The sequence below is a fragment of the Felis catus genome, chromosome B1 (assembly GCF_018350175.1).
Source record: "Felis catus isolate Fca126 chromosome B1, F.catus_Fca126_mat1.0, whole genome shotgun sequence".
Classification (NCBI taxonomy): domain Eukaryota; kingdom Metazoa; phylum Chordata; class Mammalia; order Carnivora; family Felidae; genus Felis; species Felis catus.
Genome location: NC_058371.1, coordinates 32,640,399 through 32,656,500, shown reverse-complemented (window position 1 = coordinate 32,656,500; position 16,102 = coordinate 32,640,399). Strand labels below are relative to the sequence as shown.

The following is a 16,102-nucleotide window of genomic DNA, read 5'->3' as shown; positions in this document are numbered from 1 at the left end:
TGGGGGGTAACGAACAGCTCGGTTTTTCTTCTCACACGGCTGACAACAAATTATGGGGTATTCTTCTCTAAGTCTTAGAAACAAGGTAGATTTAACCCAATTGTGCTCATAATTCAGAATATAAGTATTTGCAGGGTGCCCGGTGGCTCCGTCAGTTAAGCATCCAACTCTGGATTTCAGCACAGGTCATGATCTCATGTTTTGTGAGTTCGAGCCCCGTGCCTGCTTCTGCACTGACAGCACGGAGCCTGCTTCGGATCCTCTCCCTCCCTCTCATTTCTGCCCCTCCCCTGATCAGCACTCATTCCGCCCCCCCCCCACCAGCCCCCGTCTCTCTCTCTCTCTCTCTCTCTCTCTCTCAATAAATAAACTTAAAAAAAAATAGAATATAACTATTTGCAGTATTTAACAGCTGAGGCAGCAGTGGGTGCCAGCCGATACAAATGGCACTTGTCACAAACAGATGGGGAGAGCTGCACCAGTTCCTATGGGCTGAATTCCAGGTCTGCTAACCACGAGATGTTCTGCGTTCCTCAGCCACCCAACTTGACTGAGCGGAAACAAAGCCGCACGGGATCCATTGTACTACCCTACATCATGTCGTCTACGCTGCGGAGATTGTCCATCACCTCGGTGACTTCCTCTGTGATTTCCACCTCTTCTAACTCATCTGATAATGCTCCTTCCAGACCGGGATCTGATGGGTAAGAGTTTGATTTTTAATTGCCAGGGGAGGCGGGGGTGGATTATCTCCTTACTAACCTTTGCCTTTTGTCACCAAAGGGAGACTTGGTCAATGTAGATGCATCATCCTCATGAGGGAAATAATCTGGAGTCTGTGGTTATAATCCTGTGTACCATTCCCGTCGCCTTCCTCATGAGGAAGATCATTATTTACATCCTTTCCATATTATGTACATAACGATAATAGTTAAAAAAAAAAGATAATCATCACCTATAATCCTATCACATCCTATCAGCCACCCTATCACATTCTGAATTATTTTTTTTTTCATATTAACTTATAGTCCTTGTTTGAGTGTCTTTCCACCTGAATCCGTTTTCAAAAGTCATCTTAAAATTTACATTTATGTTATAAATCGGCAATATAATTACATGGTACGGAACTCCAAGGCACTAGAGGGACGTGTCGGGAGGCATCACCCATCAGTCCTTAACTCCTGTCCTGCCAGTACCGCTCTCCTGAGGCAAGTGGTGTTGGCCTGCAGGACCCTGGTGCCTTTCCAAGCGCTTTCGACACACACGCACAATACCTAAACGTATGTTCTTCCCCGCACTTTCTGCTTATATTCAATGGAAACAGAGAATTCTTTCTTTACCTTGCTCTTTTCACTTACTGTGTCTTGCAAATCCTTCTGTTTCAGAATGTAAAGAGCCTCGTCTTTTCTCTGAGCTGCAGGCATCCCGTGGTATGTCTGCATCAGGATACATTCCACGGGTGTCTACTGATGGATGCTTAGTTGACCCCAGTCTTTCACTGTCGCGGCAGTGGGGCAGTGACTCACCTTAAAAATAATTTACTTCGCAAATACACAAGTATATCCGTGTGAGAAAAATTCCAGAAGTGAACTCGCTTTGTCGAACATCTATAGTTGCAGTTTTCAAAATTATTCCTGAACTGACTTCCGTAGACATAGACCAATTTGCAGGCCCCCCCCAGCAACATATAAAGGCGCCCCGCCACCCCCATCTGGCCTCCGGATTGTGTATTATCAGGCGTTTTAATTTTTTGCCAGTTTGGTAAGTGGAGAGTATTTTCCTGGTATAGGAGTGTGGTTTGGTTTTATTTCTCTTGTTTTGTACGAAGCTGAGTTTTTCATTTTTTAGTAGCTGTATTTTATTTTCTGTGAACTATGGTCAAGTATTTGGGGTACACTTTTCTGTTGTGTTTTCTTTGTCTGTTATGGGAGTTGAAATACACCTTCCAATTTGTCCTTTCTCTTTTGACTTTGTTTCTAATTTCTCATTTAGTTGTGCTGACATTTTTTATGCAAATAACTTAATGTTTGATTTTATGACTTCTGGGTTGTATATCATAATCAAAGGCCTTCCCCATTCTCAGGCTACAAAAAAATTTTTTTAAGTTTCACTATTCACCACTAAATCTGTGATTCTTTGAAATTTATTCTAGTATAAAGTGTGAGGTATGAAGTTAACTCTTTTTTTGGCTATACAACGACCCTTTTCTCCCTATAACATTTTCTCCTCTACTGATTTGAAATGTCAACCTAATTAAAAAATGAAATTCCTAGATGTTCTTTAGTCTACTTGTAGACGTTTCCCCCATTTCTTTGATCTCCCTATATGTTTATGAACTAGTACTAGGTAGCTTTAATTACTGTAGATTTAAAAGGCTTTTACTTTTGAATAGTCCTTTTCAGAATCTATCTAGCTAGTTTTACTTATGCTCGCTTTTGGATCAACTTGTCTAGAATCCCATGGCTATTTTTACTGAGATCATGTTAAATTTCTGGACTAACTTTGGGAGGATTGATGGCTTTTGACACTGAGCCTTTCTTGCCAAAATCATGGAAGTGCCCTTCCATACGTTCAAATTTAAAATATTTTACAGGGATGAATTTATAATTGCATTCTTTCTGTTTAAAAATACTATTTAAAAAGATTTTACTAATTATATAACTCGTATATATACACGTAGAAATTTTTCAAAGTACTAGGAACTTAAGAGAAAAATGCTTATTATGTCATCACTCAGAAGTAACCACCGTTAACGGTTACCTATATAAAATTTTAAAAAGCATATGTACATTTGATACAATTGGAAAAGCATTGTGCATACCATTATGTGACGTGCCGCTTAATTTAATGTACATGATGAGTCTTTAACAACATTATGTATTTTAGAGTTAAATGTAAGTCCAGTTGACTCACCGTTTCATCTTAAATTTGTAATTCTGTATTGTAATAATTATACCACAAAAATACCCTGTCTAAACGGCCCCTCCCTGGAAATCACGTGTTTAATATTTCCTAAATTATCTATCCGTCCTTTTCCACTGACAGATATTGTTACATAGTTGCAGTTATAGCACAGATATAGTTTGGTAAATTGCTTTTTCTCCTTTATCATTTTATTATAAGCATTTTCCATGTTGCTGTGTTATTTTATTATCATCTTCGATGGCTATTAACCATTGCATCCCATGAATGTGCCCTAATTAATCCTCCCCCTATTATAGAATATTTAAGCTGTATCATTATTTCTAAACAGGTAATCATCAAAGTTCATCATAAATTTAATATGAAAACATTTAGCTTATATCAATATAAAGTGCATTTCGATTATTAAGAATTGTACCAAACACGTGTCCTTACAGCTTTCTGGTTATTTAGGATACAGTCTCCTATCACTTCTTGGCCTTTTGGTTAAGATCAAGTGTAGGATGCATTTCTAGAAGTATACATTACCTAGTCAGAGGATGCAATTCATTACAATTCTGATGTCAAACAAGTACCAATATGTAATGTCAGACGCAATAGAGTACGAGGTTATTTGCACTATTGCTAATCCTTAGCATTACTAAATATTAAATAATCCTTGATTCATTGACTTTGTCTCTTCTATGGTTTTTTTTTTTTCACACCATAAAGAGACACTAAGTACTTCGTGGAAAGCATAGAAGTTCTGTTCAGTAAGATTCTTTTCTTAAATAAACTGTCTCATTCAAAAAAGAAAAGGTTTGAAACAGCTGTTGAAAGTCAAAGACCCCACGATTGCTGATACCCTAGGGCAGTACACAGAGAACAGGTGAGCGGGGTCCTTTTCTTGCCATGACCCAGTTTTAAGGTGGATTATTGATCTTGCCCAGATTTCCCCAGTGAGTAAGAAGTCACTGTACTGTTGTCTGACACTTATTTAGGATGTGTCTTTAAAGCAGCTCCAACTGATCCTCAGCTAATGACCCCGACTCTCCCCATTACCGATGTTATGTCACAGTATTCATTAACACTTTCATGGGGATTATTGGATGTGATGTCTATAAAGAGCCAGTTCTTTGTTGGTAAGAAGGTAGACTGTATCCATCCTGTTTGGCATACGGGAGGCTTAGGCACAGAAAGAGGATTACTTTTGGAAACCCAGCTCGTGTTAAGGGGAAGCCAGAAGATTTACACAGAAGGCCAACTACGGGCTACCTGCTTAGAGCACCAGCCGAGTGGGGGCCCCAGAACCAAATTGTTGAGAAAAAATTTAATCTTTGATATTTCAGAAAAATCACTGAAGTAACCATTAGAAGCAAAAAAATAACACAGACCCTGGGGGACCCCACAGTAGTTATTTTATGGTTTAGTGTGGTTCCTAATGAGGCCCTAGTGAAAACTCACATCTTTGACTGTTGGTCTAGTGACCCTCAGCCTTCAGTGTCAGTCTCTCAGGTGAAGTCATAATTGATTCCATAGAATCTGGGGTGGTTGTTTTCTTTCTCCCTGACCAATTACTGTTTGAGGTGATTTTGTTTCTTTGTTTGATTTGGCTTAGTCGGTTTTAAGAATAATTAGAGTCCTGGGGTGCCTGGCTGGCTCAGTCCAAGAGCGTACAACTCTTGATCTCGGTGTCATGAGTTTGAGCCCCATGGGGGTAGAGATTACTTTAAAAAAATAAAATAAAATCTTTAAAAGAAAAATTAGCAGTAAGAGTATTTTTTGGAATTGAGTTCTATGATATTTATTTAGTACAGATTCAAGGTAAGTAATAATGAGTGGCTTCCCCTTAAATATATGAGCAGTTGAAACAATACCAAAAAATTACAAACCCATGCATGCTGTCTTAAAAAAATAATAATAGAAAAGGAGAGAATAATTTGAAATCAGAAAAAGAAACTGCAGTCAACAGGCATTTCCCAGTGACTCCTTACTCAGACTTCCCTGGAACTTTCTCACCCTTTACATTCACAGAGCAAGGCAAACATACTTTGCAGAAAGGTGGACTACAGATATCAAAAATTTTAAATGAGGGACACCTGGGTGACTTAGTTGAGCTTCCGACTCTTGATTTCGACTCAGGTCATGATCCCAGGGTCATGGGATTGAGCCCCATGTTGGCCTGCTTGGGATTCATTCTCTCTGTCTCTCTCTGTCTCTCTCTGTCTCTCTCTCTGTCTCTCTCTCTCTCTCTCTCGCTTTCTCCCTCTGCCCTCTGCCCGCCCTTTGCACACTCTCTCTCTCTAAAAAAAAATAAATAAAATTCTTATTAAAAATTTTTAAATGATTTAAGAAGCATATCAACCAAACACAGAGTGAATCCTGTTGGGGATCTTGATTCAAGCAAACCACTTCCAAAAATTTATGAGAAATGTAACCAATGGATACTTGATGAAATTAAGGAATTATTTCATTTTGTAGCACTGATGATGGGAGTGTACTTATGTTATGCAGTAAGTCCTTACCTGACTGAGGTATATACTAAAATACTTATAGATGGAATGATATGCCATCTAAGAATCGTTTCCAAATGATCCAGTGAGGGGCTCAGAATGTGACTTAGGTGGGCGTAAGAATCTAGACTGGCCATGAGTTATCATTATTGGCACTGAGTGATATATACATGGGAATTTATTATATATTCTCTTTTCTTTTTTATATGTTTGAAATTTCCTGTAATGTGAAAAGTCTTTGCCCCCTCCAAATACCTTGTCTTAATATTTATATATTTAATAGCTAGTGACACTAACTTTTTAAAATTATTTGGGTTTCTGTTTTCATGAAATACCTATTTATAGCCTTTGAAAATTTTTAAAAATTGGGGCGCCTGGGTGGCTCAGTCAGTTGAGCGTCCGACTTCGGCTCAGGTCATGATCTCACAGCTTGTGAGTTCGAGCCCCGTGTCAGGCTCTGTGCTGACAACTCAGAGCCTGGAGCCTGCTTCGAATTCTGCATCTCCCTCTCTCTCTGCCCTTCCCCCACTCACACTCTGTGTCCTTCTCTCTCAACAATAAAAATAAACAATAAAAAAAATATGAAAAGTTTAAAAAATTGAACTCCTATTTTTCTTTTTGGTTTATAAAAGTTTCTTATATATTAAAGATATTTGGCATCTAAAATATGTCCAGCAAATAGTTTTAGTTGACTGATGATGCTTTTCTGCCAAATGAAAGCCTTTATTATTTTTTTAATTATTTTATTTTATTTTAATTAATTAATTTATTTATTTATTTATTTATTTTTTTTTTTGAGACAGAGACAGAGCATGAGCGGGGAAGGGGCAGAGAGAGAGGGAGACACAGAATCCGAAGCAGGCTCCAGGCTCTGAGCTGTCAGCACAGAGCCCGATGCGGGGCTCGAACTCACAGACTGTGAGATCGTGACCTGAGCTGAAGTCGGACGCTTAACTGACTGAGCCACTCAGGCGTCCCCATTATTATTTTTTTTAATACTAATAGCTCGTAGCTGTTTCTGTGTTGTCTTATTTCATACCACAGCTTTTGTGTGTGTGTGTTTTATGGACTTTATTTTTTTGGAGCTTTTTTTTTATGATTTATTTTTTAGAGTGAGAGTACATAAGTGGGGGAGGGGGAGAGAGGAAATCAGGGAGAGAGAGAGAGAGAGAGAGAGAGAGAGAGAGAGAGAGAGAATCTTAAAGCAGGCTCCACACTTAGCACAGAGCCTAATTCAGGGCTCCATCCCAGGATCATGAGATCATGACCTGAGCTGAAATCAAGAGTGGGACTCAACCAACTGAGCCACCCAGGCGCCCCCTAGAGCCGTTGTAAATTCACAGCAAGATTAAGAAGAAAGCAGAGATTTCCCAGTAAAGTGTCCTCCCACACTGGCCCAGCCCCCAATATCATCAACATCCCCCACCAAAGTGGTATATTTGTTACCACTGAGGAATGCATACTGACACGTCATAATCATCCAAAGTCCATAGTTTACCTTAGAGTTCCCTCTTGGTGTTGTAGTTCTGTGGGTTTGGACAGATGTATCATGTGTAATAACATGCGTTCACCATCGTAATATCAGACAGAATGATGTCACTGCCCTAAAAATCCTCTGTGCTCTGCCTGTTCATCCCTCCAAACTTTCTATTTTTATGGAGCAAAATCTATCAATTTTTAATCAAACCAAGGCTTACTAAATACCCATTCAGAAGCCAGAAGCAATACCCATCATAAAAGGTAAAATATCTTTTTTAACCCTGCTTGTTTTTACAGTATCCCATAGTCATTCCCTCTGTCCCTGTCTCCCCCCCAACCCCTACTCCACCGTGGGAGAGTAGGTTGCATACGTGCTGTTTTAAGAACAATCATATCGTCTTCCAGAACTACGTACGACAGTCCAGCCCATACGTTCAGGAAATCTCTCATCGATACAATACTTTAAGCTCTAACCCATATTCCTGTTCTGTCAGTGGTCCCTCCAATGTCTTTTATACTTAGTAACATCTGTTACAGGATCCAATAAGGATCCCATGTTGAATTTTTTTCTTCTTTAATCTGAAGCAGATTAGCCCCTCCTTATCTTGGCTTTCACACCGTTGACATTTTTGAAGATTACGGATGGGCCAGTTATTTTATAGGATTTCCCTTCATTTGGGAGATTGGGTTTGTCTTATTTTCCCTTGTGCTTAGGGTTCGGGTTATACGTTTTTGTGTGATGTTGTTTCCTTTTTAGGTATCATATCCAGAAGCACAGTATGTCCATTTGTCCCCCATTGGTGATGTTAATTGACTGTATACGTGATGAAGGTTTTGACCATTTTCTTTTCCGTGTACGGTTACTATTTTTTTTCCCCTTTGTAGTTCATAAGTAACGTATGGGGAAATATTGTGAGACTCTCCCGTTTCTCCTCAAACTCTTGCTCTCTCTCCTTAGCATTCAATCGGGATTCTTAAATGAATTAGTTGTCACTATGGTTCTTGAAAAATCTGTCACTGTAATATAACCATTTCAGGAGGACACATACATACTAGGCACTTATTCTAAGCATTTTGTAGTAGCCTCGTGAGGTAGGTACTGTTAATGTCCCCGTTTAACAGATGAGGAAACTGAGGCATGGAAAGATTATCTGCCCAAGATCACTCAAGAAGCAAGTGTAGGTAGGATTTCAGCACAGCTGGCTGTCCCTGGGGCATGTGCTATTATCCACTGCAGAAGGCTGCTTACTCATCTTTCACTGCATGAATTCTGTCTTTGCTTGTAAATATATTAAGACTTTCTCTTCCTGGGATAAGATGAATATTCAGAGATGTTTTCCTCCTGTACTGTGACGGTTTCATTTCTGTACACGTATACCTCGAGATGTTTAACTGGCAATTCGAAATGCACATTTAGAGCCCGAGAAGGAAGTCACAGGTCAAGGTTAGATTGAGGAGGCATAACCCCTGGTCTTTCTGGAGCACATTTTGACTGGCGGGTGGTCAGTGTTTTGTGGTTTTGCCCCTGTGCTCGGCCGGTAGGTCAATCCTGGAGCCACTCTTGGAGCGCAGAGCTTCGTCAGGTGCCAGAGTTGAAGATCTCCCCCTCAAAGAGGACACGGAGAACCGGATCAGCAAGTTCAAGAGAAAAGACTGGAGCCTGAGCAAGTCCCAGGTCATTGCAGAGAAGGCATCGGAACCTGATCTGATGGTAAAAAACAAAAGAATGAACGAACAAAAACGGGGGGTGGGGCACGCAAACAAGCAGCAGAGGTTTGCTAGCGCTTTCCCCCGTAGCCGGGCACATCGCCGTTCACGTCACAGCTGGGAGTCACCAGGGGGGAGCCCGGCCGTGCCTCCTCAGGACCCAGCAGCCTGTGGCAACGTCAGATCTTAGACTGGGTGAGGAAAAGCACGTATGGAGAATCTGAGCGTCTAAATCAGTGGTGCAAGACCTTGTACCCACAGTGTAAACATGCGGGTTGATGCTTGGAGTTGTGGTTCTCACCACCATGTTCCATGAGTTGGTCCAAACACAGTCCTTTCTCTTCTCTTAACTTTAAAAAAAAAAGAAAAAAAAAAAAAAAGGTGCTTTTTTTTTCTTCATGAGCCACATCAAGGAAGGCAAGACCAGCCTTCCCTGAGAATCAAGATGGCTCATTTCCAACCTAAATAACATAATCCAACTGTGGTCACAATCAGGCTCGTGGCTGGCCAGAAAATAAAGCGCGATTCAGTGATTCCCTGTGCTTGTCTTTGCCACGGTCACCACATGGCAGGGCGGCAAGCTCAAGAATGGCTCCTGGAATTGTTCCCTCTGACAGGCAAGATTGCTCAGAGCGTTGATGAGCTCAGCCTTTTTCACCATGAGAATGCTTTGCTCTGTCCCCTCCCCCACCCCGACTAGAGCCCAGCCAGAAAAGCACAAAGGCCAAAGAGTCTCCAGTTGTCGGACAATCGGCTGACGCCATTTCATGGTTCTTCGCCTCCTCAGTCAACACCCTTGAGCCCGCCTCCACTCACTCCTAAAGCTACCAGGACCCTAAGTAAGTTTTATATAGAGATAGATAGAGAGATGTAGCCGCATCCTTTATATCTGTTTTAGTAGGAAATAGAGTATGTTTATGGATCTGGGCAATTTTTAGCCAGAACAGCCACTGTTCTGTGTATGAGATTATTATAAAGTTGATTCATTCCGTGGCGGGTGCTATAGGACAATCAAGAGTTTGAGAAGGAGTGTTTGGGTTGTTGGGACTCGTTAACCTTCTCTGTATAGTGACCCAGAGGGTCTCCCTACTCCTTTTCCGATTGTGAAGGTATAAATGAGATAGAGTCAGATGGGGACCGGACAGGAAGCAAGTAACTTACAAACTATTGGGTCGATATCCCTGTACTTTGTATAGGAAAGGATCCCCAAAAAGGACAAGAAATAGACCTGTTCTATATACCATTTACAGTCAGGCCCGGGTAATCAGCAATAACACAGTGCCTGAGAAGAATGACAAGGTATCCTTGGTAAAAAGAATGGAGGAGCAAATCATCGTGCCACATGGGACATAATAGTCAATCAAGAGTTAGAGATAATTAGGTTAAGGTTTCCTGGAGGAAATGGATATTGCACCGTTCAAATGATAAAACTAAGACAGTTCAGTTCAATTTAACCAATACTTATCGACCACTTACTTTGTGACATTTTTTCCTAAGCCCTTGGGAAATAGCAGAGAATAGAGTAACACCATAAGTTCTAGAAAATGTCTTTATCTCCAGCGTAATAGTAAAAACCCTGAACAAAAAAATGGGATTTTTACTTCAGAACTTCGTGTGAAGCCTTCTGGTGAGTAAACGGCGCTACATTCGTCATGTATGGGGCAAGAGATCTTTTCCATTCTGGCCACAGAAACCATAGCCTATGATCTTAGCAATTCGATTGACCAGGTTGAGGTTTTAAAATGGCAAGCAGAGGTTCTATAAGATGCCTTGATGAATTCTTCTCTCTGCCTTCATCGACTTGTATCATTTCTAGGCTCGCCATCTTTGCAGACAGATGGGCTGATGACTACTGGTGTCCCGCCTCCCCCTCCCCCCAAGAGCAAGCCCTATGAGAGCGGCCAGAGGAACTCCACAGAGGTAGGGAACACCGGCCGGCCCTGGGGTCAGAGAACACCACTCGTGGGAATGCAGGGTCGCTTTTCCAAGCTTTTTACTGGGCAGGTTTCCCAGAGATGTGTCACTCTCATCAACTCTTGATTCATTCCTGAAACCATAAAAACAGGGGAGTTTGCAGTGGGAAGTAATGAAATCCAGGTAGACTTTTTCATCAGACTGAAGGTAGAGGTTTTCTCTGTACGTCACTGTGGGCACAGGCGAGTGACCTAAGACGTGAGTTCTGGCTCACATTTGAAGAGTGTACTCCTTCTGAGTGAACGGAATGACCTCTGATGAGTTTCCTTTGTTCATTCAACAAATATTTATTGAACACCTACCGTAGATGTGCCAAGAGCCCTAGTGTTGGGGACATCACATTTTGGTGAATATCTGATAACTCAGAGAGGACAAGGGAGGATAAATCAGTCTTCTTTCCCTTCTTGCCTGTGTAGACAAACTCAGATCAGTTAGAAGCTAAAGCACAATGTCAGAAATGTGGCGGAGAAGGCAGGTTAGGAAAAAAGGGAAGACTCATTTGGTTCTTGTTGTGTCTGTTCCCTCAGATTGCTCCCCCACTGCCCATCAGAAGAGAAGCCAAAGTCCCACCCCCACCACCTCCAAAAACTCGGAAATCTGGCTTGCTTTCTTCTGAGCCTGGATCCCAATAAGGATCTTGTCCCCTCTCCCTCTCTGGAACTCCTGAACACCTTGAACACCTGATGCCTGAGAGGTGAAACTGTCCTCACTCCCTGGGGCCCCTCGCCGACCACCTTTCCTGATCCGGGGTCAGGTTCACCAGCTCCGAACTGGTTGGTCTTCGAAAGGCTTCTCTTTGGTAGAAGCCTAAGGCCACACCGCCTCTCCTCCATTCCACGTGGAATTCTAAAATTGGCCGTGTCCTGTGTGTCCCTCAAAAGAGAGATCTCCCTCACCACTATTAAACTCAGCCTCCAATGCAGAGCCACTGAGGCCTACAGAAGCCTGGATAAGTTCTTCTGTGGTGATGGCGGAGCACCCCAGGAACCTACTCTTTGGAAGGATTTCTTGCGTCGCTTCTGAAAAACTATGCCTGAGACTTCGTTTTCTCACGTGGGCACATCGTGTCCCGAGTGACATTGGAAGAGACCCACCTCAAGTACTTCAGTAGCCGAAATAATCCTCTCTTTCTGATGTCTGCTGTGTCTCCTTTGAGGAAAAGAATGTCTTTGTAATGAAGATTGGCTACCTTCAAGTGGGGATAGTTACCATTGTTGAAAAAACATGGACTCCACTGTGAGGTCTGGGCTCCTGCACCACCAACCCCCCCCCCCCGTCCCCGCCACGTGTGGCACGGGAAAGCTGCCCCCACCCCCTCCCAGGAGCCCCTCATGCTCCCGACTAACGGCCCTCAGCACAAGGCAGTAACTCCTTCCCACTACAGACTCACTTGAAGCTCTTTCTTTTGCACAGTTTCTTGTCCTGTTATCTCCTTTGAGCTCAAATCGCGGGACAGAAGGGCCTTAGAAGCCCCAGGTTCAACAGCTTCCCTTCCAGATCCCATTTGGATGGCTCAGCAGCCCCTCTCTGCAACCTCATTTTACCCTGGAGAATACAGTGCAATATCTCCCTTTGATTATTTATTCCTCGTGATTGTGGAATTAATTCGATTACATGTCTATGGTACTAATGTCAGTGCTCCTTTCCGAAGAAGAAAATGGGGTGATTTCGATGGTCAAACATTCCGTACACACACATCAACAACCACACAAGGCTAAAGGCGTTTTGAGCTAGAAGGGCCTTCAAGGTCATACAGACAACCCCCTCGTGTTGTCGAAAAGGAGATTGAGGCTCAACACAGAAAGTCTGACTACACATGCTCACTAATACCCCAGCTTGCTAATTGAGGCTCTCTCCCCAGATAGCGCCTGGATCGAGAAGACGGCCCTGCCGAACTCCATGATGATAGCTATCCCTAGTTGGAACAACAGTGGAAATGTCCCAGATGTTTCTATCCTACTTGGGTGTTGATGACAAAGTGGAAAACTTGTGGTGGATCCCCGAGGTCAGCCTATAGGGAAACTCACCAGGCCCCTCCCACAACCAGGCCCCCTCCCCTTCCCCGCCGCGGTAGAGAGAGGAGAGAGAGATTTCACCTCCGGGATTTGCTTGCCTGCCCCTTTGTGGGCCTGTTTCCACGCCACCCCTCTGAGGAGAGACATACTAATTCTTCACAGAGTCAGGAACGTATAAACCTTCTGCGACGTGGCCAGCGTCACTCAGGCAGTTAGTATAAGCGCGCATTTAAAAGAGGTGAGGAAAAGGTCGTGCTTCCCCCCTACTCAGGAGAGCCTATACGGGGGTCAAATAGAACCTGGGCTTTGGAAGGAAACCATCTCATCTCAGACCATCCCAACTATGTCGTCCATTAACTTGGAGACTCCCTCAAATTGAAATCCTCTGAGCCTTTATTTCTTTTATCTGTCGAAACAGGGATAACACCACACAGGTGAGGTTCCCGTGAGGTCGACCCTGTGACGCAGTAGGTGCGACATGGCCCTTTCTTGTCTCTCCTGGCCCCGAGTAAGATCTGGAATTCGCCACCAGCGAACAGCACGTATATTTTTTTCCCCCAACGTAATTGGGAACGTGAGTGCCAATTAGCTGTGCGCATACGGCCCATTTTGCAAAGATGGCACCTTTTGGAGTAATTATTTATGACTCAAGAAGAAGCGGTAATAAGAACCGGGAAGGATATTAGTGGAAGGAACGCAAGAGAACAAAGAGAAGGAATGGAAAGGTTATACTGGGCTTCTGTGGAGCCCAGAGCAGCTTCTGAGACGTTGCCTCACAGACTGGCTAGCGGGGACCTGTAGGCCTCACACACCATATTTTTTCAAGCTGCCTTTAAAAGAGAAAGATGTAAACTGGGTCACAAAAACATACCAAGCCTCAAGCAGGTCCCTTCAGAGTAGCGCAAGCGAGTTCTGCGGTGTGGTTTTTGATTGAGAGGCTGGGGAAATCCGACACACCCAGTGCCCTTTTTTAATACAGTCTGTCTTTCCATATAATTCCCCTTCCACATTAATGGAAACACTGGGTCTCTGCTGCCTGAATAGAAAGGATTCTGGGTAATGAAGTGAATCAGATTACGGGGAACATTGGAAGTTTTATCTCCTTTGGGAAACCATTGGGTCAGAAAAAGTCACGTCGGACAAAAGATCATAAATAATACCTGTCCTACAAAAGAAATGCTGTACAATTACCTTACATGCAGGAGAGATGAGGGCCTGGGAATAAAAGGGGGAAGAGCTGGCCTTTATTTTCCTTGATAAGAACCCTGCAGTATTGAACGACATTGGAAGTAGCTCCCCTCCCCCCCCAACCGTCACAACCTTTGTGGATATTAGTTTATGGGGTTTTTTTCAATCCCTTCTTTTCTCTCGGTTCCAGTGACTTGTCTTCCTTTGAGTTTGTTTTTCTCTTTCAAGAATTGAAAGTGATTATTCAACATTTATCAATCTTTCACTGAATGCCCGACGCCATACGAAACCCTCGGGCAGTGGCAATTAGCTGTGTTCAATGGGGACAGCCTGGTATACAGACTGTGTCGTACCGTGGCGTTGGCAAGACGGTGGGATTAGAGGAAAGTGAAACCTTAAATAAGGCTGCTGGGTCACGGGCCCCTCCCTCCTCCGCCTTCACACCTGGATTCCAGAATTGGTGTCATTTTTTCCCATCAGGGAGACCCATGAAAAATGCCACCACCCCGCACATCCCTGAGACAAGTGAGATAAAGCAGGATCCGAGGTAGCAGTCTACCTTTGTTAATGTTTTCCAAGCTTCGGGAACCTTCCCCTTCCCCCGGCGCCCAGATTATGGGGTGATTTCTTCCTTTAAAATTGAGACATGACTTAACGTACGTATGGTCACATGCCCAGACCTCAGGGGTACAGATGGACGAAACTTTACATAGGTGTGTACCGTGTCACCACCTCTCAGATCCAGACCCAGACCACATCCAGCACCCCAGAATGTCCCCTCGTGTCCGTGCTGTCCTGCAAAAGGCATCTGGAAGGCCTTTGACATTTGTCCCTTCCTTTCTCTCGCTTCTCGGATATAATGAAAAAAGCAGGGAAACTGCCCCCCCATCAACACAAAACAGGACAGAAAAGACCGTGTATCTTTGACAAGTCAATTTGTAGTCAGTTCCTGGGCCCCAATTTCTTCATGTAAAACAAAGATACTTGAGGCTGCATGATTTTTAGAATCCTTTCGGCTCTAGCTTTCTTTGATTCTAAGTGAACGAGAAAGAGAGAGAACCTAAAGGAAACGACGTTTCTGTACAACAGCTTTTGGGTCCGTGCACCATTGACCAAGTGGGATTTTAAAATTGGTTGGAAAAGGTAAGTTCCTCTTGGGGTGGGTTGAGAGTGGAACCACCAGTTTTAATCTACAAAAAGAAAAAGATAGTTTTCCTTTTAAGTTGATGATTTCAGGCTGATTCTTATAGTCCAGCCAAAGCCGGTCTCCCACACATGCTGCCTAAACTCTTCTATTAGTCCAGTTTTGTGAATTGTTCATGCAAACTTTGTCAAAGGCTCTGTTGCCAGGATTTTATAAACTAGTTGGTTTTCAAACGTGGCCCGTTAGGGAGATGTGCATTGAAGTAGCAAAATTTTGTTCAGATTTGCTGTTATTTATTTTTTAAATTAAAAACGGAAATGTATTTTGAAGTTTATTGTGTTTAGTTTGTTATTGCCTTTATGTTAAAGAAACAAAATCATTCCTGGGCTTTTCTTTATTGACCCCTCCTTCGCGCTTCGTGACACATCACACCCAGTCCCTCCGGGCGCCTTTCGTTACGAGTCCTGTTTAGACTCGTGCTGTGGGGTCATGGAGTCGTCTTTGCCTGGAAGCAATAAAAACTGCAGACCATTTGGTTCTCCCCCCTCCATCCATCCCTTTGCCATTGGAGCTGATGGCTTCTGACAACAATTCGTTTATAAGATGGGTTCTGTTTCTTCATTCATTGGCTTGCAGAGTTGAAGGGAAGTAAAAGGAGTAGCTAATATCTTACTTGGGAAGGATAGGACCCAGTTCTGAAACTGGACTGAACGTTAGTATCACCTAAGAAGAGGCTGTACAGCAGAGCAATTAAATCAATTTCCAAGAGAGGGGAGTATGACCCAGGCGCCATATTCCTTTAAAATCTCCCCCTGCTGGGGCGCCTGGGGAGCTCAGTAGGTTAAGCCTCAGACTCCTGATTTCAGCTCAGGTCATGATCTCCTGGTTTGTGAGTTCGAGGCCCTCACTGGGCTCTGTGCTGAGCGCACAGCACGTGCTTGGGATTCTCTGTCTCCCTCTTTCCTCCTCCCCTGCTTGTGCTCTGTCTCCCTCTCAAAATAACTAAACTTTAAAAAATAAATCAATAAAATCTCCCCCATGTTATTCCAGCATTAGGTCAAGGCTGAACACCACTAACGTAGAGAAAACAACAACTTGAAAAAAAATCGGTGTCCAAAATGGATGTTCATTGCTTCGACTCCCTGCTGGCGGTGGGTCACGTTGGAGAGAGGGGGGCAACC

General features: G+C 43.1%; 1 protein-coding gene across 4 annotated transcripts in view; it reads left to right on the top strand.

Annotated features, from left to right (window-relative positions):
• The window catches only part of DOCK5 (dedicator of cytokinesis 5), a 225,202-nt gene extending 209,952 nt beyond the window's left edge, over positions 1-15,250 (top strand). For 3 of the 4 annotated variants that reach the window (XM_045055373.1, XM_045055372.1, XM_023252463.2), the window contains 5 exons: positions 538-704; positions 8,436-8,604; positions 9,301-9,439; positions 10,417-10,520; positions 11,102-15,250. In XM_045055373.1, coding sequence (XP_044911308.1) covers positions 538-704; positions 8,436-8,604; positions 9,301-9,439; positions 10,417-10,520; positions 11,102-11,206 — 684 coding nt within the window. In that variant the 3' untranslated portion in view covers positions 11,207-15,250. Of the gene's footprint in view, positions 1-537; positions 705-1,385; positions 3,593-8,435; positions 8,605-9,300; positions 9,440-10,416; positions 10,521-11,101 lie in introns of those variants that run through there. The other variant, XM_023252464.2, reaches the window with a different exon arrangement.
• The last annotated feature ends 852 nt before the right edge of the window (positions 15,251-16,102 follow it).